General features: G+C 39.1%; 2 protein-coding genes across 3 annotated transcripts; one reads left to right on the forward strand and one right to left on the reverse strand.

Annotated features, from left to right (window-relative positions):
- The first annotated feature begins 1103 nt into the window (after window positions 1-1103).
- On the forward strand, window positions 1104-13367 carry dpp3 (dipeptidyl-peptidase 3). Of its 2 annotated transcripts, XM_066646658.1 has the most exons (20): window positions 1104-1233; window positions 1671-1763; window positions 2945-3034; window positions 3433-3743; window positions 3994-4083; window positions 4480-4617; window positions 5321-5395; window positions 5741-5831; window positions 6009-6139; window positions 6262-6392; window positions 7569-7627; window positions 7902-8096; window positions 8180-8292; window positions 8815-8907; window positions 9014-9076; window positions 10005-10129; window positions 10579-10699; window positions 10903-11082; window positions 12024-12186; window positions 12563-13367. In XM_066646658.1, the coding sequence occupies exons 4-20, from the start codon at window positions 3474-3476 to the stop codon at window positions 12703-12705; spliced, it is 2181 nt and encodes a 726-aa protein (XP_066502755.1). In that variant the 5' UTR covers window positions 1104-1233; window positions 1671-1763; window positions 2945-3034; window positions 3433-3473; the 3' UTR covers window positions 12706-13367. The 2 variants fall into 2 exon arrangements, with proteins under 2 accessions (XP_066502755.1, XP_066502754.1); XM_066646657.1 differs by lacking the exon at window positions 2945-3034 and having other exon boundaries at window positions 1105-1233.
- A 182-nt stretch (window positions 13368-13549) lies between these two features.
- Window positions 13550-24997, reverse strand: rin1a (Ras and Rab interactor 1a). The gene is made up of 11 exons (XM_066646156.1): window positions 24782-24997; window positions 20789-20977; window positions 20335-20449; window positions 19720-19792; window positions 19539-19630; window positions 18736-19340; window positions 17429-17927; window positions 16869-17177; window positions 16042-16173; window positions 15669-15838; window positions 13550-14948 (listed from the first exon to the last, which is right to left on the reverse strand). The coding sequence occupies exons 2-11, from the start codon at window positions 20975-20977 to the stop codon at window positions 14634-14636; spliced, it is 2499 nt and encodes an 832-aa protein (XP_066502253.1). The 5' UTR covers window positions 24782-24997; the 3' UTR covers window positions 13550-14633.
- Window positions 24998-25357: the final 360 nt, after the last annotated feature.

Consider the following 25357-nt stretch of genomic DNA (forward strand, 5'->3'; position numbering starts at 1 on the left):
ATGGGACAATTCAAAGGGCCTTTATTTTGAAATGACACATCAGAATGACTTCATATGAAGTGAGTGACATAATCAGGTGTGGTACTATGATTATGAAGTGAAATTGTTCTGTGCAAACTAAGGGTTTCTTTTTAATAATTATTTAAATTTGGAAATTAATTTACAGAAATGGGACAATTCAATGGGCTTTTATTTTGAAATGACACATCAGAATGACTTCATATTACATGAGTGACATAATCAGGTGTTGTACTATGATTATGAAGTGAAGTTGGTCTGTGCAAACTAAAGGTTTCTTTTTAATAATTATTTAAATTTGGAATTAAATTTACAGAAATGGGACAATTCAAATGGCCTTTATTTTGAAATGACACATCAGAATGACTTCATATTACATGAGTGACATAATCAGGTGTTGTACTATGATTATGAAGTGAAATTGTTCTGTGCAAACTAAAGGTTTCCTTTTAATAATTATTTAAATTTGAAATTAATTTTACAGACATGGGACAATTCAAAGGGCCTTTATTTTGGAATGATACATCAGAATGACTTCATATTAAGTGAGTGACATAATCAGGTGTGGTACTATGATTATGAAGTGAAATTGTTCTGTGCAAACTAAAGGTTTCTTTTTAATAATTATTTACATTTGAAATTAAATTTACAGAAATGGGACAATTCAAAGGGCCTTTATTTTGAAATGACACATCAGAATGACTTCATATTAAGTGAGTGACATAATCAGGTGTGGTACTATGATTATGAAGTGAAATTGTTCTGTGCAAACTAAAGGTTTCTTTTTAATAATTATTTAAATTTGGAAATAAATTTACAGACATAGGACTACACAAAGGGCCTTTTTTTTAAATGGCACATCAAAGTGACTTGAGAGTCATGTCCTAAAATCTTCATCATTTCCACAAAATAGCAAATATTTGTTGTTTATCCATTTATTATTTGTTTAGAAAATTATTTATTATTACATACATTTCCTGTCATTGACTTTTGGCTTTTATTTAGAAATTTGTTCCTCTGCACGCTATTACCGTAATGTTCAGAATACGACGTTCCACCAAATCTAAGTGGGGGCTGGCTTGACCAAGCTTTTCCAAGTGGAGGCTGGCTTGACTTCAGTCGCAGACGTGCTAGGCTGCTCCATAGTACACAGCTTAACGGGCGCTACAAACCTTCGGAGTGTACACTTGGTTCAACGTCAGGAACATTTTGCAAGTGTGTTTTGGGTTTAATGATTGTTTAAAACTGTAATAGCCAACTATATCAATATCTGACACTCATTTATTAACTCACAAATGTATCTCCCCCTTTTCAGTGTTTTACTCTTCTTATTAAATTCGCGCAGACGAGAGAATGGCTGAAATGGAAATTGCTCTCTACTCCCTATAAAGGGCGCCAGAGAGGTCACCCAGATTGTCTCTACCTATTATACAGGATGTCGAACAACTTATAGATGAATGCGGTTATATTGTGTAAGGCATATAATGCAGTATTTTGGTTAAAGATGCCGTTGTTTAATGGCCCACATAGTGCCCTAGACAAGGAGTACGGAGGCATTTGGAATGTTCTACTCTGGTTCGACCCACTGAGCCCGCTGTTTGGACTCTGCGCTTTGATTGGCTACAACCGATGTCATTCTTGCTTTCTCTCAGTTGATAGGTTGAGGGGCCGGGCTTGCGCTGAATGAAGAATCGGAAGCTGGTGGACGGTGAGGTTGCACTTTGACAGCGTTGGACACAACTGAGGTAAACGTTAGAACGTGAGGTTAATAACGGTGCAGTTTTACTCTGTGAACAGATTTGTACAAATGGTGGAGATATATTCCGGGGGACTCGACTAGTGCTTTAATTAACGTTTAAGTAATATTAGGCTTGTCAAGTCCAATGCCTCGAGCTAGTGGGGTTAGCAGAGCTTAGCTTAGAGATCTTTGTTCGACTGCCTTCATTTCTAGAGCAGAAGTGAAAGTATATGTCTGCAGGTCACCGACACTATGACTGTAGGCGTTTAGTAGGTTTCCAATATGAGGGTTCACAAATTATGAATACTCCACAGCTTATCGGGCTTTTAATATGTCTCCTGTTTTCATTATTCACCTCTATTTCTAATAATAATATTCCTATTGTTCCTAGCAGAATTAGAGAAAAGTTATTGGGCCGTTCTTCAGCTTAATATTGTACAAACGATATTCAAACCGTGTTTGTCCCCAGAGAAATCATGTTAGTGGTGGTATGATGGCCTTTCAGCTCATGAAACTTATGAAAAGGGGTTTGATATTGAATGTGCCGTTCTAAAGAAACTAAAAGAACCTGAATTCTTCACACTTCTGATGATGGGAACCAGACATCTGTGTCCTGAAATGTCCCCTTCTGGTCATCATTTAAACATAAACCACACCTCTGTTAATCAACATGAAATATTTAGATGCTGTTTCCAAGAAACTTCACCTTCATTTTGTATGCTCATATATAGCTAAATGTGCAGTTCGCTTGAAAAACCTGCCCTGCGAGTCATCCGGGTTGGTTCTGTGGGTTTAAGATGTAAGAAACACTGGCTGTGTGAATTCACCTGAAATTGTATTATCAAATTGGAAATGCTTAGCCATGGCCCTTACTGCTTATTAAAGCCCCGAAACATTACCCATCTATAAAAAACACAGACAAGTTTTAAAGATTCGAAAAACATTTTCCCTTGAGAGGCTTTTTAATGCCTCTAAAAGTGGGTCTGCACAGGATAATTAATTTTGTGCATCATGATGGCAAACAGCCCTGTGAAGGACTGGCGCCCCCTCCAGGGTGTATTCCCGCCTTGCGCCCAATGATTCCTGGTAGGCTCTGGACCCACCGCGACCCTGAATTGGATAAGAGGTTACAGATAATGGATGGATGAATGAATGAATGATGGCAAACAACGTTCTCCATTTCTCTAGGAGGGCTGCGGACCAGTAGGCTATATTTTTTTTTTGTGACCCCACCACAGGACCACGTGAAGACCCACGGCTTTAAAACTAAACGGCAAGGTATAATGTGTGTCTAAACAAATGGAATAATACCTTTTGGGTAAATTTATTTAATGTAAATAGAAATTGTACAAATTGAAATTATGCCAATAAATGATATATACAAAAACAAACTTAAAAAATGTTTGATATGAATTTAAAATAAGCTGAAACCTTTAGGTAACCATTCATTATGAAGCATGCATCGTGTAACTGTCCTTCAGCTGTTTCAACTGTTTGTGTGTGTGAGAGATTCTTCAAGCCCTACTACAGAACTTAAATGGGACCATCTGAATTGTATACCATATTAAGATCCAGATTTTAATATTTTGTGGGCACTCCTTGCAGTAATATTTTTTTTTTTAAATTGCAAATTCAAAATACTTTTCTTGTGTTAAGACTCTTTGTTTTTCTCCCAGAGCCCCACTGTGACTAGAGGAACACTGCTTGCATACAAGCAATGGTGGATTCTCAGTACTACCTCCCCAATGACATTGGGATCTCTGCTCTGGACTGTGGGGAAGCCTTCCGACTGCTGTCGCCCAAGGAGCAGCTGTATGCACATTACCTATCTCGGGCAGCTTGGTATGGTGGCCTAGTGGTATTGCTCCAAACTTCCCCAGAATCTCCAACTATATATGTGCTCCTGCAGAGAATTTTCCGAAAGCAGCCTCCTGCAGAGCTGCAGGCTGTGGCAACGGCAGTAGGACTGAGCTCAGAGGAATACCAGGTTAAAAACACACTTTACTAAGCTTCTCACACAAACATAGTCACCATCATTTCAATAAACATATACCATTTATTTTTAAGTAAACAATTAAGTGTCTCATAACCACACCAGTCATGCTAGGTAAGAATTAACATTCTTAACATGTATTTTGTGGCTGTATTTTGTCCGGTGATCTTATACTCTCTTTAATGCCCATGCTTACTTAATGACAATGTTTTTTTTTTTTGTTTTTTTTCCTTGATATTTTTAGGCTTTTCTTGTATATGCTTCAGGACTTTATGCAAACATGGGAAACTACAAGTCATTTGGTGACACAAAGTTTATTCCCAATCTGCCAAAGGTAAACTCTCAGACACCAGCTCTTGTTCACTCAGGTTGTACATACTGATAAGCACCCTACCTTAACTTGCGTGTTTATACATTAAAAATATTATACATTAAAATAGCTGCAAACAACTAATTTGTATGTAAAGATAAAATGCTGTAAAGGTACCCTCATCAGAGAATGAAGTCGCATACCCTCTGTGCTTGTATTGTTCTGTGCTCTTTGGTTTCGTAGCTCTTTGGTCCTGCCATAGCTGGTCTACAAGGCTTAAAGTGGAAAAATATAAACTTGTCTAAAAGTACAAAAACAATGTTTCATTTGAACACCAAATAAACCAAACACAGATGGGAGGAGGGAGGCATGGAAGAATTCATATTTGTGAATTGAACCTGGACTTGGTTACACTTGCAGGAAAAGTTTAAGGCCCTGGTGTGGGAGAGCCAGGCCTTTAAGGAAAATCCTGCTGATATTGAGGTGCTGTGGAACAGTTGCTCCAACTTCCTCTACTCTCTGGAAGACAAGCAGAAACAGCTGGGTTTAGGGGCCAAGGTAAGACAGCTTAAAGGTGTTTTAGGCCATTTAACCCTCCTAACCTTGTTGCAACTCAGAGACACAGATGTCTGTATTCAATGTTGGGATGAGCAAAAAACACATCTGCAATACTTTGGGATTTTATCATTAATTCCTGTTTTCTCCTCAATCGTCATCAGTTTCGCCTGTTAGTTGGTACTCTTCCAATCATACATGGGGCCACCAACCTTCCTCCAAGACATGTGAAAACAGCCACTGTTTCTTTTTTTGAAATGCTGCTAACACTGTGTTGTTTGACTGCCCAGTGTCCTGGAGGACAATGCCTACTGCCCAGATCTGTCACAAAAGCCAGTAGTTGCTCTCTGTACTTTTTTTGATGTGAGAGATGATATACCAGTCTATCCACGCAGACGTCAAGGCCAACTGTGCTCCACTGAACCCCATTTACACATGCATTACCTGAAAAAGCTGTATGCAGGAACACAAATGTCCATAATCCTACAAATTAATCCTGCTAGCCCTTTAGCACAAAGTGTGGTTCATGCCCAAATGAGCTCATGTGTGAATTTATGTTCCAAAGGAGTCACAGTGAATTAACTGTTGTTCCTTAGGCATGAGCTACACAGGCGCCGACCAAGCCTTAGCCATACACATTTCCAACTGTGAGAACGCTTCTGACATTGCAAATGCATAATGTTTCTGTTTTCTTTTCCCATTCAAGGGAATCACCACATACTTCTCAGGGAATTGTTGTTTAGAAGATGCAGAGTTGGCTCAGAAATTTCTAGACTCCAAGGTACAATATTTACTCATTTATTATCTGACGTACACCTAATTTTACTAATAAAACTGTTGTATAATCATTTTGTTCGAATACAGAGCCTGTACGTATTGAAGAACATATCCTTAAATGTGTCTAACCATTGTTTTTGTTAACTCTTGTCTCTTATTACTGGTTGAAATGTGTGTGTATATATATATATATATATATATATATTTTAAAGCAGTATCAAAGTTGTGTGTTACTGGTTGATATTGAATCCTTCTTCAAAGAGTAATGGAGATTGGGTTACAGTCCACCTTTAGCAAGAGTCCTACTAATGTTTGTAATATAACGCATTGCTATTTGATACCTTCCCAGAACCTGAGTGCCTACAACACTCGCTTGTTTAAGACGGAGTCAGAAGGGAAATGTTGCTATGAGGTGCGCCTGGCCTCTGCAGTTAAGAAGGGTGAGAAAAATAGACAAAATATTTTGAAAAATATAACTTGGAATATACTATGAACAGTTTTTTTTTTTTTTTTTTTTTTTTTTTTTTTTTTTTTTTTTTTTTTATATTTATTTTTTTTTTTTATATGGCTCTCCTCTACATTGTTTTTGCTCAAGCCTTGTCTCCTCTCTGTTACAGACTGTGCTGTTGAAGGTGAAACAGAATCTCGTTGCGGGACATTTGACTTTGAGGGTGCAACGTTCTGTGTTCAAAGAGGAGACTATGCATTTCTTATGGAGAAAGTATGCCAGAACCTAGAGAAAGCAAAAGTGCGTGTACATTCTGCAAGGAAACCCTCTCACTGTATTCACCTTCCTTTGTAGATCAGAGAAAAATAACAATTGTTTATTTCGTTATGTGATTGATTGTTACTCTTGTTCCTGTCTTACAGACTTATGCTGCCAATGAGAACCAGGCTCAAATGCTGGAGGAATATATCCGCAGTTTTACTTATGGTTCTGTGGACGCTCATAAAGACGGCTCTCGTTTTTGGATCAAAGACAAGGGACCTATTGTGGAGAGGTGATTAAGGACCAGCTTTAATGCTATCAGACTTTTAAGACAACTAAGACCTGTTCGCGTGTAACACGATGTGCGTTCAATTTGGACAATGAGTGAGAAATTTAACTTGAGTATTTTACATGAGAAAAGGCGGTAGAGGAACACTAGAGAACAGATATGTATTATGTTTGACTTAGAATTATGTTATGTTATCTTCAGAAAAAGTTGACTTGAGTGGGTGGATAGATTATGCTCCTCCTACACCCAGACAACTTTGCTCTAGTAGGATAAACCAAAGTACAAACTTGCCCACACCCACTTTGCCACTTCATCAAGTGTGTAAAATGAGCCCTCAAAGGGGCAATGGAACTAGTGAACACAGTCCACTACAGAAGCAGAATTTGCCCAGAATGCATTGTGACCTGACTCAATTTCTATTGCAGTGGCGAATTCATTGTTGGACAGACCAGTTAATAAATGTAAGCTAGAAGAAAAAACATTATTAAACTTAATTTAAATAAATATTAAACTATGGTTGGGTTATAAATGTTGAAAAAGTCACTTGTTATTTGATATTCAATTCTTTTGCTGCTTATACACATGAACTTCTAGAGAAGCTCTGAAATATTGGGTCCAGAGAAGTCCCAGATGGTTGTTCACATATGATTTGACACATATTTTCTGCATCCGGCGCCCTCTCGCAGCAGAAAATGAATCACGTGCTTTAGGCGTGCAGGAGAAACTCAGAAGCCTTTCCCACTCCATTCTTATCTACGCTGCCTCCGACTTCACTCTGAGTCTTTACTAGAGTCTTTAAACTTTCCCATATGCACAATAATCCAGAAATGTTCCGAAGTTTATCAGGAGGAGCTGTATGTGTGAACACAAGCACCTCAATATACGTCCTGGACCTTACCTGGACTTTTTCCTCCTCGCGCTCTAGTAAACCCACTCCTCCTTGACCCTTCTCCCCTTGTGGCCACTTGTGTGATGTAGGTGCTATGTACTTAACTTTAAGTTAAGTTAAAATCGTAATTGAAACGCAGCTAAAATTTAAATAAGCAGCAAATGTGTCAAATTGGATTCGCAGATGGGATTTAGGATGTGTCAGCAGTACAGTTTTAAATTTTATGTTATTTTAAATTCCTCTGAACACCTTTTTTGTTTCACTCTGCTCTTATTTTTCTCTTTTGATAGTTATATTGGTTTCATTGAGAGCTACAGAGATCCGTTTGGTTCAAGAGGCGAGTTTGAAGGTAAGTGTAAAGGAGCAATTACTTAAATATTTTGTCGAGTGATTCTTCTCTATATTAGGTATCAAACATCATTCTGACAAATAGTGGTCTGTATATGTTCAATTGGTTCATAAAACTACAAAAAATTGATTCTTCATTTCATATGAGTAGTACTTGTTTGGTGGTGGTGGGAGGGACAAGAAAACCCTAAATAATCATTTTTAATTCACGCTTTGCTCCACACTACACCTGAAGATGGATTGTGAAGTTATTTAATTTCTCTATTTCTTCATAGGTTTTGTAGCTGTGGTCAATAAGGCCATGAGTTCTCGCTTTGCCGAGCTGGTGAGCTCAGCGGAGGTCTTGTTGCCCGAGCTGCCCTGGCCTGAAACCTTTGAGAAGGATCGCTTCCTTAAACCTGATTTCACCTCACTGGACGTACTTACTTTTGCTGGCAGTGGCATTCCAGCAGGAATCAACATTCCAAACTGTGAGTACTGCTATTTACTGTTACTTTAGTTTCTGAGAACCTTTTCGTGTATTTATATGCTTACGGAGATCTCTGTTACCTAGATGATGACATCAGACAAACTGAAGGCTTTAAGAACGTATCGCTTGGGAATGTGCTGGCTGTTGCATATGCCACACAGAAAGAAAAGCTTACTTTCCTTGATGAAAAAGACAAGGTAAAATGGTTTGATAACAGGAATGATACATACCCTTTTTTTTGTTTTTGTATTAATCACGGGGCGCAGTGTACAAACTCACCCTGGATGGGGCACCAGTCTATCACAGGGCCCCACACACTTACTCATTCACACTTATGGACACTTTAAATAGACAATCCACCCACCATCATGTATTTTTGGACTGTGGGAGGAAACTGGAGCACCGGGAGTAAACTCATGCAGATACAAAAGAGAACACACCAAACTTCAAATAGACATTGACCTACGGTGTAGTTCAAACCCACAACCCCAAGAGTGACAGTGACGCTACGTATAGCGCCACCATGCCACCCTGTAATTACATATAGTGCAGTTGAATAGATTCTGTCACTGCAGATTTTAATGAAGGTGTTCTCTCTTCATATTACATCAAGTATAAAACAAGATACATTTTTCTGTCACTACTCATTATAGTAATAAACATACTTTGTGGAGAGGTTTCAGTGACCCTGATCTCTCTTGATGTTTTTGTGTCTGCAGGATCTCTACATCAATTGGAAGGGACCTTCTTTTGAGGTGCAGGTAGGGCTTCATGAGCTGCTGGGTCATGGCAGTGGAAAACTCTTTGTCCAGGTAAGTAGCCTATTTCTGTATTAAAAATATTTATTGTGATATGTAATAGACAAGGCTGGAGGTTTTATTCACATTACTCCCTATTGTGTGTTAATATATCCAATAGGATGAAAAGGGGAAATTCAATTTTGATCAGGCTGAGGTCCGTAATCCTGAGACCGGGGAATTGGTGAGTGTGTAATGCTGTTGTGTATGTCTGTATTCTGAGTCATAAAACTTTAATTCAGCTACTTTAGTTTGCACATATTGTAGACACGGGTGCCCAGCTGGTATAATCTCCATAGAAAAGCATTGTCAGGATGGAGTGTCCTGGAGCAGCTGTACATACGACTACCATGCCTAGCGCCATGCATAGTCTAAAGCCCCCAGCATTGGGCTAAGTAGCTGTAGAACTGTATTCTTTGAGAGACTGGTCTCAACCTAATAATTGAATTATAGTGGCATTTGTAAGCAAGAGCTAATCATCCAATATAAGTAATTTTCACCCATTTTATATGGTTCAGCACTGCTGAATAGTGTAAAGAATTCCCAAAGCTTTTCTGAAAGCTGTTTCTGTAGCAAAGATGGAGGAAGCTCTATATTAATTTTTTAAATAATTGATTAACTTGATTTACAAAAAAAAAAAAATTATGTGCGAGCTAACATTTATAATATAGGATTGTTCAGTAATTGTATTTATACACAGGATAAGATGTAAAATATCTTATTCTAGCCCATTAGAAGTGTATATAGTACCCAACCCACACTTCCTACCAGCACCCCGGAAATTACCAGCTCTTCTCAGGTGTCATCACATAGGCACCTGCATTTTGTTTTGTTGAATTAAGCTCATGAAGGCTCCAGAAGGCTCTGTAGTGAGGTCTGGCATCCCCATCCCACCAACTCCAAGCTCACTTAACAGATCTGTCATGCTGTTTTGTTTAGATCCACATTAGGCTCCGTTTTATTTGTCCACTTGGTGTACATAAGAAAAGTGCTTGGATTAGCAGGTGTACATACAAATATTTGGCCATATATATTTGTGTTACTTCCAGTTTTGACTTGCAAACCCAGGTACATCTGTGTCTAAGACCATGCATTATGAAAATGATTGTCAGATCTCCAGCTGGTACAAAGGCAGTGAGACATGGGACAGCAAATTCTCCACAATTGCTTCTTCATATGAGGAGTGCAGGGCAGAGTGTGTGGGGCTCTACCTCTGTCTCAACAAGCAGGTTCTCAGGTAAGATGACTGCCCCACATGAATTCACAGTGTCACAATTACAGTTAATTTCAGTATCATCCAAACAAGTCATTTTCCCTCTCAGATTTAGGTTAGGCACCTTGTATAAACTTGCATGTTTCCAGAAACAGCATTTATCGATTTATGTTTCCTCTCCCCCTTCCCCACACAGTACACTGTAGATTCTAATCGACCAAACAACACCAACGTATCACATTTACTGCATTAATTTCCATAAAATTCAGCTCTGCTCAGGTTGCTTCATGTTCCCCAAATACGCAACTAAATGTAGTAGACACAAAATATGCTTTTCATAGAGTATGAAGTTAATGCCACACCAGATAAGTGTAAATGTACAATATAGTCCTATATATTTCTTTTTTTTTTTTTTAAATATCGACACTGATAGGACTGTAATGTGTCTGAAATATTTGTGTGCTTGGCTGCAGTATTTTTGGCCATGAAGGTGAGGAAGCTGAGGACGTGGTTTATGTGAACTGGCTAAATATGGTCCGTGCTGGTCTGGTGGGTCTGGAATTCTATACACCCGAGAGCAAGAGCTGGAGACAGGTCTGCCACAAAACTGTCTACTTCTTTACAGTCAAAGTAGTGTTTTTTTTTTTTTTCTTTTTTTTTTTTTGATCTGCTAGATTGATTTCATTTACCTGCACAATCATCCTTGATTTGATTATTGTCGTCTTCGTTGTGTGAAGAATCCTTTATCTGCTAGGTCTCACTGTGTGGTTTATCAGTGGTGCATTTGTGTGCTTTAGGCTCATATGCAGGCTCGTTTTGTAATTCTCCGAGTGCTACTGGAAGCAGGGGAAGGGTTGGTAACCCTGAGTGAGACCACAGGTGTGGATGGCCGGCCTGATGCTCTCATTGCCCTTGATCGGAACAAAATCTACACAGTGGGCAAGAGTGCCATTCAGAAGTTCCTCTGCAGATTGCAGGTACAGACCACAATTGTTGTCCCCCCCCATGTGGCTTATGTCTTCATGGGCACATAAGTACAGCATGTCAGAGATCATGCATGATGCTTGGAATATCATGGAGCTATATAGGCCACACATATATATACACACACACAAGTTGGGTTGCTGCATTGTAAAACAAAATGCTACGGTATACCAATAATTTTAGCAGTATATTTAACTGGCAATAGTAACAAATGCAACATTTTGAAACGGAGAGTTTTCTTTTTAAACATATGTCAATTTTGAAATGTATGCCAGCAGCACACATTCACTCACACACTCACACCTACGGACACTTTTGAGTCGCCAATCCACCTACCAATGTGTGTTTTTGGACTGTGGGAGGAAACCGGAGCACCCGGAGGAAACCCACACGGACACGGGGAGAACACACCAACTCCTCACAGACAGTCACCCGGAGCGGGAATCGAACCCACAACCTCCAGGTCCCTGGAGCTGTGTGACTGCGACACTACCTGCGGCACCGTGCCGCCTGGATTGGCCTTGACTTACTGAAATAAATAAGGACTTCCCAGAAACAGACATTTTCTAGATGGCATCATGTTGCTCAAAAATATTAGCATTAAGAGTTCCTTCACAAATGTGTACTTATGTACCATCACAAATGCTGGGATTTTGAAATCTGTGCTTTTAAGAAGCTGATCCATCTTCTCTTTAGTTTGAAGGATTCGGCTTCCATTATTTAAAAAAAAAATAAAAAAAAAATTCTAGTGTAGATTTGTCAGGCCACAGAACACGTACCCACTTCACTTCAGTCCATTTGAAATTTGGTAATTCCTGTGACATTTCTAGATCCCAAGGACCCAGCCTCTCTGAGATGCTGTTTTTAAATCATGTCACTGACTTTTTTTTTTTTTTCTCCCCTGTCCTAACTGATTTTTGAACTGTGTTTTCAGGTGCACAAGTCCACAGCTGATGTGGAGGGGGGCAGGGCTTTGTACGAGGGCTACTCCGAAGTTAACTCGGATGGACCTCACAACTTCTTACAACTCAGAGAGACCGTCCTACTCCGCAAGGAGGCTCGCAAGATGTTTGTTCAGGCCAACACCCGAGTCAAAGGTATCCCTGTCTGTTCTTAAATGCCAAATGCTCTTTGTGGATGGTGGTTGTAAGGGACGATATTTTTTATTTTTTTTTATATTTTCACGTTTAATGGCAGAGGTACCAAATCCATGTAAATAGGTGCCGCAACACATGTAGCAATGCAAACTAAAGAAGCTGATTTCATAAGACAAATATGCCTCTACATGAAAATGAACAATGAAAGTGACATGATTTATGATTGTCGTTCAACCGTACAAAGACCTCTGCATTTAACCCATCCATGGCAGGGAAAATGCAGGCTCACACCACTACATTTGAGTGAAGGTTAAATTGTGGAAACCCGTTTGTTTGTAGAATTTAATGTAAATGTACACTCTGTGTTGTGCTTCAGGTGAAGCAGTGGAACTGGAGGAGTATGAGGCTAGTGCTGCAGGATTGATCCAATCCTTCACTCAGCGCTTCCTTGAAGATGCTGAAGAAGTGGAGGCTCAGCTGCTGGAACTGGCCTCTAGAGATGCCACCTGCTGGTGCTAAGGGAACACTGCACCCTGAGAATCTCCACACAGACAAGCAAGACGCCTATACTGAGCCAGCAGGTACAAGCTGCCTCACAGATGTGATCAAATCAGACAAAAATGGGTGCATAGCTAACCCTGGAAGAGATTGTAGGAAATATGCCAAGTAAATCCACAAACAAAACGCTTTACTTGTTTTACCACGCACAATCTGCTGTTAACATCTTTTTGTTTCCCAACAATCTGCTCACTAAAGTCAAAGAACAAATCCATGTCACTTTCAAATTTGGAGTGCTTGCTCACTCCTCTGTTTCTAAGATGGGACCACTACCCACGCCTCCCACACAGATGGAGAAGTGTTAACACGTCCATGAAACAAAATGTGCTCTGTGAGGGTGGTATTGGAAGAGCACTTATGTAATCCAACACAGTACATTTTCTTACGTTATTTTAAAACAATAATACATTCGGCATAATCAGCTAGTAGTATTTAGTGTTGCTGCATCACATCAGATGATTGTTAATCAATTTTTGGGAAGTTAATGTCTTAGTGGGGAGTTCCTCAGAATAGTTCCCCAAGTTGTCTCTGATTTCCTTGAAGGCATGTAATGTCAAAGTGTGCTGTGTGTAACTGCAGACAACAGGGGCTTTCCTACCAAATAAAATCTGTCATTTTCCAAAGTCTTTTATATGGTATTTTTTTTCAATTCCAATAACAGCTTTAGTGTTCTATTTCTCATAATTATAATCTTAACAACAACTCCCAAAGTAATGAGTATGATCATTAAACATCAACACGTACGTAGCTATTGTCAGACTTTATTGCAATAAATCCTTCAAATGCCTAATTTGATATGATCCTCTTATACAAATAGTTAAAAAACAAAAAAAAACACACAAATAAATAAACAACTGTCATTTCAGGAATCTGATTTGCTTCAAAATTTTAGAAAGTATAATCCATATCATACTATACATTATACTAATGCTTCACAATCCTGAACCCGGAGTACAGTTCAGCATATATGTTAGTGTTCTTTCTATACTCAAATATTTGAAGAGTTAAAGTGTCTGCCATGGTGGGCTACTTAATGACTATGGTCAGTATTAAAGAAAATTATCATCTCTTTCAGCTTAACTTCTCAGTTAATATCAATACTCAATTGATAATGCTTTTATCAGCCAAAGAGGAAACATTGATTGCTAAGATTTAAGTGTTTCTTTTAGAGTTATTTGAATATTTGCCTTAGACAAAATGGAGACTTGAGTTTTTTTCTGGCCCACGATAAAATTATAGTAGTTATGCTTAGCATTAAAATTGAGGGGTCTTAGGATGAGGAATGGCTATGATATGGTTACTGTCTATATCTCAGCTGTGGATCTCTTTACAGCAGTAGGCTTCTTTGCATTTCTATCTTATTTTAATTTTGTGTAGAGGAAACTACCAAGATATTAATCCTCTTTTCTATGGGAATTAACTGACCATACATATATGTAATAAATACAGCTCCAGGGTTGGAAAACTTTTCACGGCACCACATATACTAAATATAATTTTATATATCTAGACATAGTCTTACTTTCCTCATAAAATTACACTCAAACTTGAATTTCTTTACAGCAAGTTCCCAACAGCCTTTGCAGTCAGTGATAAATCAGAAGACAGCATATATGTGCAAATCTATCCGTATCACCATAAATGTAAAGAAAATACAATTAAAGCTGTGGGCTTTGAAGTTATGACCAAGTAAACATTTTGTATTTCATCATTCATTGATCCAACCATAACTCACCCTTCCAACTTAGAATCATGTGATGATGTATGTGGAAATATTGTGTAATGAATGAAACTACAGAGACTAAACTGGGAAGAAAACTGTGAATCAGGAACTTAAATAGCCTCAGTTTTATTATGAATTGTCAGATGTTTGCTTGAGTTCACCCACACTATGAGGCATCTGCAGAGAGGTCCAAAGCACCGCCTCGTGTCAGTTTGCGGGACTTCATGTCCTGATTGGATAGTTGATAAATAAGGGGAGGACTTCTGGAACCCAAGCTCAGCAAGTCCTGAATCTGAGCATCAGAAGGCAGTGGCATCAGCTCCCCATCTCTTCTCCAGTACAGACCGTAATCCTCTGGCTGCTCCACTCCAAATTTGACACCACAAAGTTGTGCCAAAGCTTCCCCACTGACCCCTGCTTTCCACTGCAGAGTCTTCACCAAGCTACACTCTCCGTCCTGGAAAAGCACCTTTACAAACCTCTGAAATCAAGAATAAGTGAAACATCTCATTACACTTCATGTAAGTTTTCTTAATGCTAGGATGTGCATATGGAATTAATCCTTGATAGACTAAGGCTGATCTGTATAAGAAGGTTTGGTAATGTGGGGACCAAAAAAAACAAGACATTAGATATTTCATTTTCTAAGGTGTAAATGGTTGGAAAGACAGTATTTAACTATGCATTATACTGAGAAACAGTGAGTACAAGTTTGATTACCATTTCATATACTGTTCTGCACTAAATGAACCAAGGTTATTTACAGTCATTTCACAAGATAGCCAGGGTATACTGTAGATCTGAGATCAAGGCTATTGTCAAGGCTTTTTACCACTTTGTTGCAGTAGTAGCTTCTACTCTTTTGGGAAAGCTTTACACTAGAAACATACAACAAAACCTGAGTGAAACTCAGTACTAATAATGGAGCACAAACCCCACTCCAGGTGTTGGATGGAGCTCCATCACTCTGGAAAAAAACACTCCACAGGGCTCCATAGCCCATTTACTGGGAGGCTTTAAATATCTCTAGCTGACCCTTGGCATTGGGCAAGATGATCTTAGACATGTGCGTGTTTTCCAGCTGTATATATCACTGAAAATCTCTACAAATTTTTGGACTATGTTGTCAATAGTCGATGAGTAAAAACCCTTTCTGTTTGAAATCATTCAGCATTTTAAAAGCTTAGCCAAAGTGACTGACATGGTGCAGATTGGTGTCTTTCTGACTCTTGGCCTCGCTGCTGTTGCGGCGGCGGCTCCATTCCTTCAGAGACTCTCTGACTTGCTGGGTCAGTCCACTCTTCGCTACAGCTTCTGGCTCACTCTGGATATGACTAAGACTGGCATAAACACTGGTCAGATAGTATCCGCCTGACAGAAAAGAGGAAGGTTAGAGGTGGGATGAATATATAGTTGCTGTTGGAATGTAACTAAGCAGGTCAATTATTCATTCATTCAAGCTAAGAACTTTACATTTTGTAGACCTGTTTTCTTGTCTCTGATTGAAAACTGTAAAAGTGTGAATCATGTAAGTGTCTTTTATTAGCTTAACACTAAAACTCTGCTATCCATACCCTCTCCTGTGAGCCAAGGCGTTTCCAGCAGCTCCATCATGTACTCCACCTCCAGAAAGAGCTCAGGCATGTCGCAGTTAACTATTACATAGGAAAGAGCTGGCAAGAAGTCATCTGCTCCAAATTCCTGGGCTGTTTCACAAAGAATATCATCAATGTTACAGAAATGAATTTAGGTAGTGCTTTATGTGCTTATCACATCTGAACAAAATGTAAGACGATCTAAGGAAAAGGTAATGGATAAGTGGAAAAAAATAGCCAATAATAATAATAAATGGAATTTTTAAAGCGCTTTTCAGTAATCCAGAGATGCTGTTTACAATCAGATGAACACAATCACAATCACATCCACAATCAAACAGAACAAGAGGAACAAATAATGCTACATAACATACAATGCTACAAAACAGGAACAAGGGTAAAAACAACATGGGCTAGTCAATAAACAGAGAGATTAAATGCAGCCGCAAACAGGTGTGTTTTAAGATTGGATTTGAATAGCGATAGAGATGTTGACTGTTGAATCATGGCGAGGGGCATGTCTGGAATGAATTACTGAGCTAGGTGACAACATTCCGGAGGTGCTGGACTAAAGGGTGTCAGTCATAAGGAGTAGGACCATGTGCATACTATTCTCAGCTGCATTTTGTTATTGTTTGTACAAAGACAAAGCCCTGTATCTCCAGAAAATAAGTTTTGTCAACTTCGACCAGCCGCAAATGTCCAACATTGGACATTGTACCACTTAAAAATGTTATGTGGATTTTCCCTGGAACTTTAACTATGCATTAGAAGTTCAGTGAGCGCGTGAGGGTCCCAGTACTCACCAGTATTACTCTTCATGGCTTTGTAGATGAGCTTACAGGTCTGTAGGAGCAAATGTACTTTGTCAATGGGGGAATAGGCCCGTTTCATGAGCGACAGCTTCCGCTTTATCTTCTCTATGCCTTGGGCGTCTGGAACAGCCACTTGCACCCCAAAGAGGTCACGTGGTGAGTTCTCTTTGGCTCTCCGCATACTCTCTGTCATTCTTTTAGAGCTGCCATCTCGCTCATGCAAGATCTGGAGTGCTGTGTAAATCTGGGTTTTCAGAGGCTTTAGTATACAGCGGAACAGTGCTTTTTCCAGTGTCTGATCTGCAAAATCACATATGCACACATTTAGGAATGATTAATAGTTTAATTAGCTGTACTGTGAAACACATGGGGATTTGGAGGCCTCTCTGGTGGAAGCGTATAATTGCACACAACATGCAGAACAACATCTTGTAATTCCTATATACCCAGCTCAATCACAGTAAAGCACACCATCATATATTAGCGTACTACAAGCATATTACTGAATGCACAGATCACATGTACTGTTTTCGTCTTTGCGATATGCATACCTTTCTCATCTTCAGGCACTAGAGTTTCAATCGGTGGCTCGAGTTCTCCACACTCCACAAGAAACACCTTTGCCTGATTAATGAATGAACGCAAACGTTGCAGCAGGTCCACAGCAGATTTCAGAGACTGTGGCTTCAATGCTTCCCTCTGCTCCCTCAAGAAGTCCTGAACCAGGGTTCCAAATGCCATACGCCTGTCACGAGAAAGGTCTTCCACCAGCCTCGCGACTCGCTTCCCTGGCACAAAGAAGGACACAAAGGCAGCACTCATCTTGCGTAGCGCAGAGACTGATTGGCGAGGAGGGCGAGGCGAGGCAATAATAGGGTTACTGATGCCCCGGGTGAGGGAAGGACGCTCCGGACTCTCATCTCTCTCATCTAGGCTGCTGAGGGAGCTGCTGCTGTCCAGCTCACTGAGGGAAGGAGCAGACCTTTGCTCCAGGACCAGACCTACTCCCTCATCCTCACCTTCTTCTTCTCCTTCCTTTTTCGTACTAGCCTGTACACATGAGTACACAAACGTAGAATAGAATAATTAAATCTGACGTTTTAAAATTGTTTTTTTGGGCAACAGTTCTGCTGAGATGGTTGTTCTTATTCTAAAGCTAGTAGCGTGATGATGAATTATATTTGCACAGTGGGTTTCTAGACACTCAAAGAGCTTTACATTCTTGGTGTGTTTAATGATACAGAATACATGGCTGTGCTCCATCAGTCTGATATATGAATGAAATCATGACATTTTGTTACTAAATATGGACTTTATGACACCTTTTATGTGTTAGATTCATTCCCATAGAAGTACCCTGCAATAACACAGGTTGACAAAGACTAGCTAAACTATTTGTGACTTTGTGACTGATTTACACTCAGTACATCCGTGAACACGTTATCTAAAACTGAAATTTTAAACTTAAACTGAAATTTAAGATTTGAGAAGTCTTCTGCCACCAATGGGTGACGTCTAGTTCCATTTAAAGCAGTAGGTATCAAACCAGCACTCTGAGCTTAGACAATGGATTTTTAAACTGTTACTTATTTGGTTGCAGCAAGAACACTTACTATTTGGGAGCACATAGGGCTGGTTTGAGGACCACTGCCATTCTGAACCTTTCAGTTGACGTTTCTATTGAGAACCACCCCATAATGCAAAACCACTATAACAGTCAAAGTATTTTCCCAGAACCACATGCTCAATTCAAAGACCATTTAGTTACCTTCAGTAAGAATGTAGCTGAACGTTTTGCTGACGACTATTTCTGTTCATAGTTTAAGTTGTTACTTGTATGGTCAGATATTAGCAATACCTTTGAAAGAGCTTTGGGCAGCTGGTAGTCGTCTTCCTCTGCAGTAGGAGAGAGAGTGGGGATGACCATTGCAGAACCTTTCTTTGGCAGAGTGGGACAAGGCTGCCGATAGTCTGAATCTCCCTCAACATCTTCTGTCTTCTCCTTAGCTTCATCGCTGGTGTGAACCACTTCAGTCTGTGGCACAGATGCACCTTTACTTTTGGCTTTTGCGAGCAGTGGTGGTGGTGGTGGCGGGGAGATGGGTGGTGATAGTGAGCTGGTGTTTTCGGTGGAGACACGAACCTTAAAGCTGCGTTTGAAATGATGACGTTTATGCATGGCACCGCAGACAGGGTACTCTTGCAGAAATAGGGGATTGATGAAGCACAGAGCCCCCTGACCTGCCCCCAAATCCAGCTCAGAAGGACTTCGTGTTTGGATTGGACAGAACTCCTGGAACAAGGTGGAGCTTTTGCTTGTAAATGGGCCAGAGTCTTTTGGTGTGGGATTTTGGGGGGGAATTGGGAAGGTATTTGGTCCAGGATCTGTGTTTTGTGGTGCATCGGGTACTTGGGCAGGACTGTTACGAGGACCGCGGAAGTTTAACTGCGAACTCCAGAACTCTGTGTGAAAAATGACAAGAGCGTTTTTTGAATAAAAAATGTAATCCTGCAAGATTAAACAGTTCTCAAATACTAAAGGAGCAAGCAAGGATATTCATCTAACTACAACCTCATATGTAATATTACAATTCACAACTAAATTTCACAACAGTTCTGCCTGTATGACTACAATTCACTGTGAATCCAAATTGCACCCACCCACTCCCATGTGAGAGATGGATTCAAGCTGTTTGTGCGATGAAGCCTTGGCTATGGCTTCTGGTAACTCCAGTGTAAAGGGAAGAACATCCCTAAAGGATAAGATATTTCACCACATGTTTAAACATAACAATGAAAATCAGAAATAAATGGCAGCTGTCAGTGACGTGCTGAGATATACCGGCTGACACAATAGAAGGCAATGAGTCTGCAGAGATCTGGAAAACTGATTGCAGAGCTCTCCAAGGAGAAAGCTGGGGAACAGACAGAGAAGAGTAGTCAGTGCCTTAATCTAAGTAATGTAGAGTGGAGCAGAGTAGCCCAAATAGAAAAGAAAACAGAACAAAAGCATTGTATTATATATATATATATATATATATACATACATATTTAAGAGTAATATACTTATTTATAAAATATATGTAGCCACCACAATGTGGAGCTCAATACAATTGAAAGACAGCACTAGCTACAGATACTTAGAGAGAGAGAGAGAGACTAATTCTGTGGTCTTGGACTCTCAGACTCAGGTGGCTGTAGTTCCGCAGGGGATCAAACTCATGATCTCCCGATATTAAAGTCCAGCACATAGCGGGTTATAATTTAAAAGTTTTCAGGAAACTAAAGATACACCACATTTGTAATAACATATGAAAACTTAAATTAATGTAATTAGTTACTACCCCTGATTAAATTATCCTTTTCAAAATCAAATTTCTATTTAACATTCATATAATAAAGAAAGGAATACAGGCAATATTGTACAGTGTCTCGTTCATCTTTTTTGTTTACTCACTTGAGTCCTTCTCTCTGATAACAAACTGCTTGACAAAAGACGGCATGCTGTCATCAGCGAGCCTGACACACAGCATTTTCTTCTGCGATGTGCTGGACTTCCGCACCAGGAAGGTCTGGAATGTCAGAATATAGTGACACAATTTTATGAGTTCTAACCTCTTATATATCACTCAATAAATATCTCCACTTGTCTCCACTCCATTTGTAAATATGTTCCTTTATTATGTAATGATTCAGTTTCCCCTGAAGCCTATTTTTGTTTTTGATGTTCCTGATATAACTTGAATACACAAGTTCTCTTTTATAAGTGAAATTTTCACTCTAAATGAATGAATAGAAATGGGTAAAATGGGAAACATAATCTTACAAAGACTTAAGAATATTTGTTTCCTTCTCCAGTAAAGTGAACATTTAGATGCATAGTCTGTTCTGTGTGAATTACTGCTCCTCACCCCTGGCGGCTCTCGATGCAGGATGTGAAGGCCAGTAGCAGAGTTGACAGAGAGTTGTAGCCATACAGGGTACGTAAGAAGCAGGCGGTCCAATACACTGATGCTCTTCAGAGAGCCCCTCTGGGTACATGCCCGCCTCTCCCCAACCGGCTGAGGGTCTGGATAGTCATACACTGGGTCTTCCTGCATCTAAAACAGAAACACATAGTTGCAGCCCAAGAAAACGCCTAAGATTCTCCATGTTTAGATGCAAAGCACTTCATGGAACTGGTATGTAACTCCACGCACACACAAACTCATACACTCACATACCTAATTTTGATGAACATAAAGATCAGGTAAATTCAATCTACTATGCAGCATCTTTAGCTGAAAACAACCTGAACCCACATGTGAGTCAAAAGAGCATTGTGCTCTATCAGTTCATTCTGTAAAGACATGGGTATTATTTGTTTGTGATTTGCAATATTTGTGATTGGATTTTTGATTGATAATCTTTTATTTGTATGTAAACAACTAGAAAATAGTCTGAAATCTGTCATTTTTCATGAAAAATATATTTTTTGTGTATGTATTGGAAATGAACACAAATGAAATGATATGTAATGAAATACCATAGCAAACCAAAGTAAATAACATGATTTCTAAAAGAGCAAAATTAAAGATTTTAACATCAACAAGATAGTCAAGGTAAATTCCAGAGGTGAGAATTCTTTTCTAAGTATTTTGCACTTTTAGAAGTCGTGTTATTAGTTTGCTATGACATTTCATGACCATTAAATACATGATATATTAAAAGGTTTGTAGACATCTCTTGTAGTGAGTGATTTCCATGGGGCTGATAGGATTTTGTATCATCTCAGTAGAGAATAAAAAGGGATGCTCTGTAGCAGGCCACATGAGTCTAAGGACCTATGCTAAGTGCCTTAAACACTGGGTGTGAATTATGTACAAACTGTTGGCCATGCCATGTAGTTCCTTGGTTAAATGTTTTCTGTTTCATATTCTCTTAAATCGTGTCATAGTTTTCAGTGGAAGTAGTAGTTTTTTTTTGTTTGTTTTTTTTAATTTTTTGGAAGGGTTATGTTGTAATCAAACATCTACCTTATTTCTCCTCTTGACTTCTGTTCTTTCTGTTGTGGGAAACTCCCGCAGGGACTTTTTCCTCCTCCTGATCACGGGAAGGCTGAGTGTCATTGACTGACTAAGTACCCTTCATTCTGTAAAGCCCAGCATTTACCAAACTAGCTTTTATCGAACTCACAATCTGCAAAAATGCCAGTTTCTAATCGAAAGTGTGACATCCCAACCACAGCATCCTACCAAGCCTCCGAAAAAGAATTGAATAAGCCTTCATTTTAGGGGAAAAAAATTCCCCATATAATTCACCCTGTTCTGTTGAATTGCCTGTTCTCAAAACATGACAACTTTACCTACAGTATGTAGCTGTTTAAACTTGATTGGCCAAAAATATTATTCTTAATTAATGTAAACCTAAGTAGCAATGTAAACTAAGTAGACATATTAATTGGCCTTAAAGATTTTCTGTACCTGGGTCCTTTGCATCTTTTTTGACTCAAGTTGAGGTAAAAAAAAATAAAAAAAAATACACAGCTCACTTAGTGTGAAGTGCCTTTTCTTGGCATAAAATAAAGTTATTTCCAAAGTGTTCCACTCCCTGTGGGAGGAAGTTACACCAGTGAGATGTGAATCAGGCCCACTCCAGTCAAAAGTCATACTGAGTTATATTTTTATATAAGCCGATTCTATAAATATTTAGTGGATGAATTGTTCAGAGGTTTTCTGAGTTAGACCTGCATTACTTTCTCATCTATATATGAACATATCCAGTGGTCACAGGGACAGGCTGATAAGTATTTTCTAGGCCAGTAACGATAATTAACACCTTACAAACACAGACATAAACCAAAAAAATCTAACAATTTCTGTGCCATAGATTTCATATTCATAGTTAAGATGCACCCATTTTCAACAGAGGCACTGATGTATATGCACATAGTTTGTATAATCTCTATAGAAAAACATTGCTAATTAAATGTACTTATGTAGAAGGCACACATAAGCCTAAGTTCACCAGTGGGCTAGTGGGGTATAAAAATCCTTGGCATCGGGTTGTGGAGCAGTGGGACTGTGAAGTTCTTTGAAGTGACAGAACACAACCAAATAAATTTAGGATGACCTGGAGTAACATTTATGATCCAGAACTTATCACCAGCACCGAAATCATTAATGTTTATGTGGCTGAATAAAACTAAATCCTCACAGCAATGGCTACTAGTGTAAAGCCTTCCAAGAAGAATGGAGGTTGTTACAGCAATAAAGAGGGAAGAAGCTCCTTATTAGATTTCAGTCTAAAAAAGAGGTAAGTGGGTGTCTAACATACAGGCTTGGTCAATATATAATGCATTATGTAACATACTGTAGCATGTTTTCCCAATTAGTATGCAAGCAATTAAAGTGCTTTTGTTTTTGTGGGTGGGGGTTCAGCAATGGGAACCAATTGTTGGGATGTATTTAGTGAAGAAAAAGTTTGGGAACCCCTGGCAAAGGTTGACTCTGAGTGGGATGGTGAAGAATTCTCTTTGTTATCAGCAGATGGCTGCTATAGCAACAGCGGCCTACACGTCCTGGTGAGCACTTCCCACCCACTCACACCCCTATGATTTTTTTAGGAATTAATTTATGCAAAACTTTAGGACAAACTACATATTTGTCAAATGAAGTGGTTTTCTGACTGTGTGAAGTGTTATAAATCTGTCCAAAGAGATCATGAAAAGCTAATTTTTGCCTTACCTGTTTTTAGCATGGAATGTTTTATAACTTTCATGGCACAACAGAATTTTCAAATATAAGATTCAAATGTATACGATGAATGTGTTTCCATAAATAGGGTCCAGAGAGTTAAAGAGAAAAACCTCAGAGAAATAATATGATGCGTTAAATTACAGAGGTGCTGTTTAGGCTGGAGGCGCAGACCACAGTTCTACTTATGAGGTATGTTCATGAGCCAAGCAAGCCCAGACTTGGTGATCTGGAAGCCTTTAAATATGTGCTATGGAAGTGTCTCTATTATTTTTGCAAGACTCTTGTGTGTCTGTATGTGGTCCCATAAATGGAACTTTATTTAAACAGGAAAAATTCAGTACTGTTAACTGATTCAGCGCCTGCTACTTGGTACTAATGTTGTTGGGCTGACACTGTAATGCCTATGGTGAAAAGGAATATGCTGAAAAGGCTATATTGCAAGTAAAAATATGAATAATTTGTAACCAGAAATAGCAATTAAATTTCGTAAGTAACAGTTAAGGGCTCTGATTCCTTAAACACACAAAAATCATGCCCTAACATGAAATCCTTTTAAAGTGGCCCATTAGATCCTTAAACAGGCAGCAAATACATCCCAGGAAACAAAACCTTTAACCATTTTTTAACCATTTCTTACAAGTAAAATCCCAGTTTGTAGGATTAATGCTGAGGTGCAGCTGAATACACCAGTACTGTGTATTCCAAATCATTTTCAAAATGTAGGTTTTGAGACTACAGGCAATAAGCACAATGAAACAGGTCATAGGTTATGTTCAGTCTTGAATAGAACTAGCCACAAAAAGATGACAAAAAAAATGTAATGGTGGAGGTGAGGATAATTTGGTAGTAACCTTTTTTATGTCATTTTTTCTCTACATTATGTGTACATAAACCCACTGTGTGTGTATTTGTCATCTTCCCAACAATGTATGAATATGTAATACATAATACATTCATTTAATTGAAAAATTAAAATAACATTCTAGTTAAATCTAAAAGTTAGTCGTTAAAATCTAATAAATAAAAGATCCTTGCGAAAGCCCAGCTCAGTCCTAAGTAAATGTTTGACCGGCACACCTCACTGTACAGGTACACAGCCAAAACAGTATTTTAAACTACTACAGACACACAAACAGATTTATATTCAAGAGAAGTGTGTTCACTTACCTCTCCGACTCTTATCACTATTTCCCTTAAAGCTCAGCTGTTAAACCCCCTCGCACAGCACTAAGTTCCATGGAAGTGACCCGAACAGCTGAGTGATGAAAAAAATAACCCTAAACGATGGTGTTTTAGTTTAGAGGGGAATAAACGGTTTATTTCTTCCTCCACGTGTCTGAGGTGCCGTCCAGTCCTCTTGCCAGTGTATGTGTGTGTGTGTGTATAAGTGTGGAAGTGTGATTCACACTCCGTCTTCCTGCACCTTTTCCACTCGCGTGTTCTTAATGACAAGGAAAGTTGGCGTTCGCAAAACAGCTGCGCATGCGCTGAACATATTATATTTCACTGGGACATCACGTTTAGGGTTAATCACACGGAGGAGCAAAGATTAAACTCTGATTTACAGAAGTTCCCCTACTCGTATGGCAGGAAACTATGAGTTAACTCAAATTCCCATATCGCCAAACTTACTGCAAAAAAACTCTAACATCATTGGACAGCTGACAACACTTGGAGGAGAACACTACAGTTCTGTTACTGCTGTGGCTAGCACTGCTCTGACTGAATGACATGCATAAGATA

Source organism: Hoplias malabaricus, chromosome 15 (assembly GCF_029633855.1).
Source record: "Hoplias malabaricus isolate fHopMal1 chromosome 15, fHopMal1.hap1, whole genome shotgun sequence".
NCBI classification, from domain to species: domain Eukaryota; kingdom Metazoa; phylum Chordata; class Actinopteri; order Characiformes; family Erythrinidae; genus Hoplias; species Hoplias malabaricus.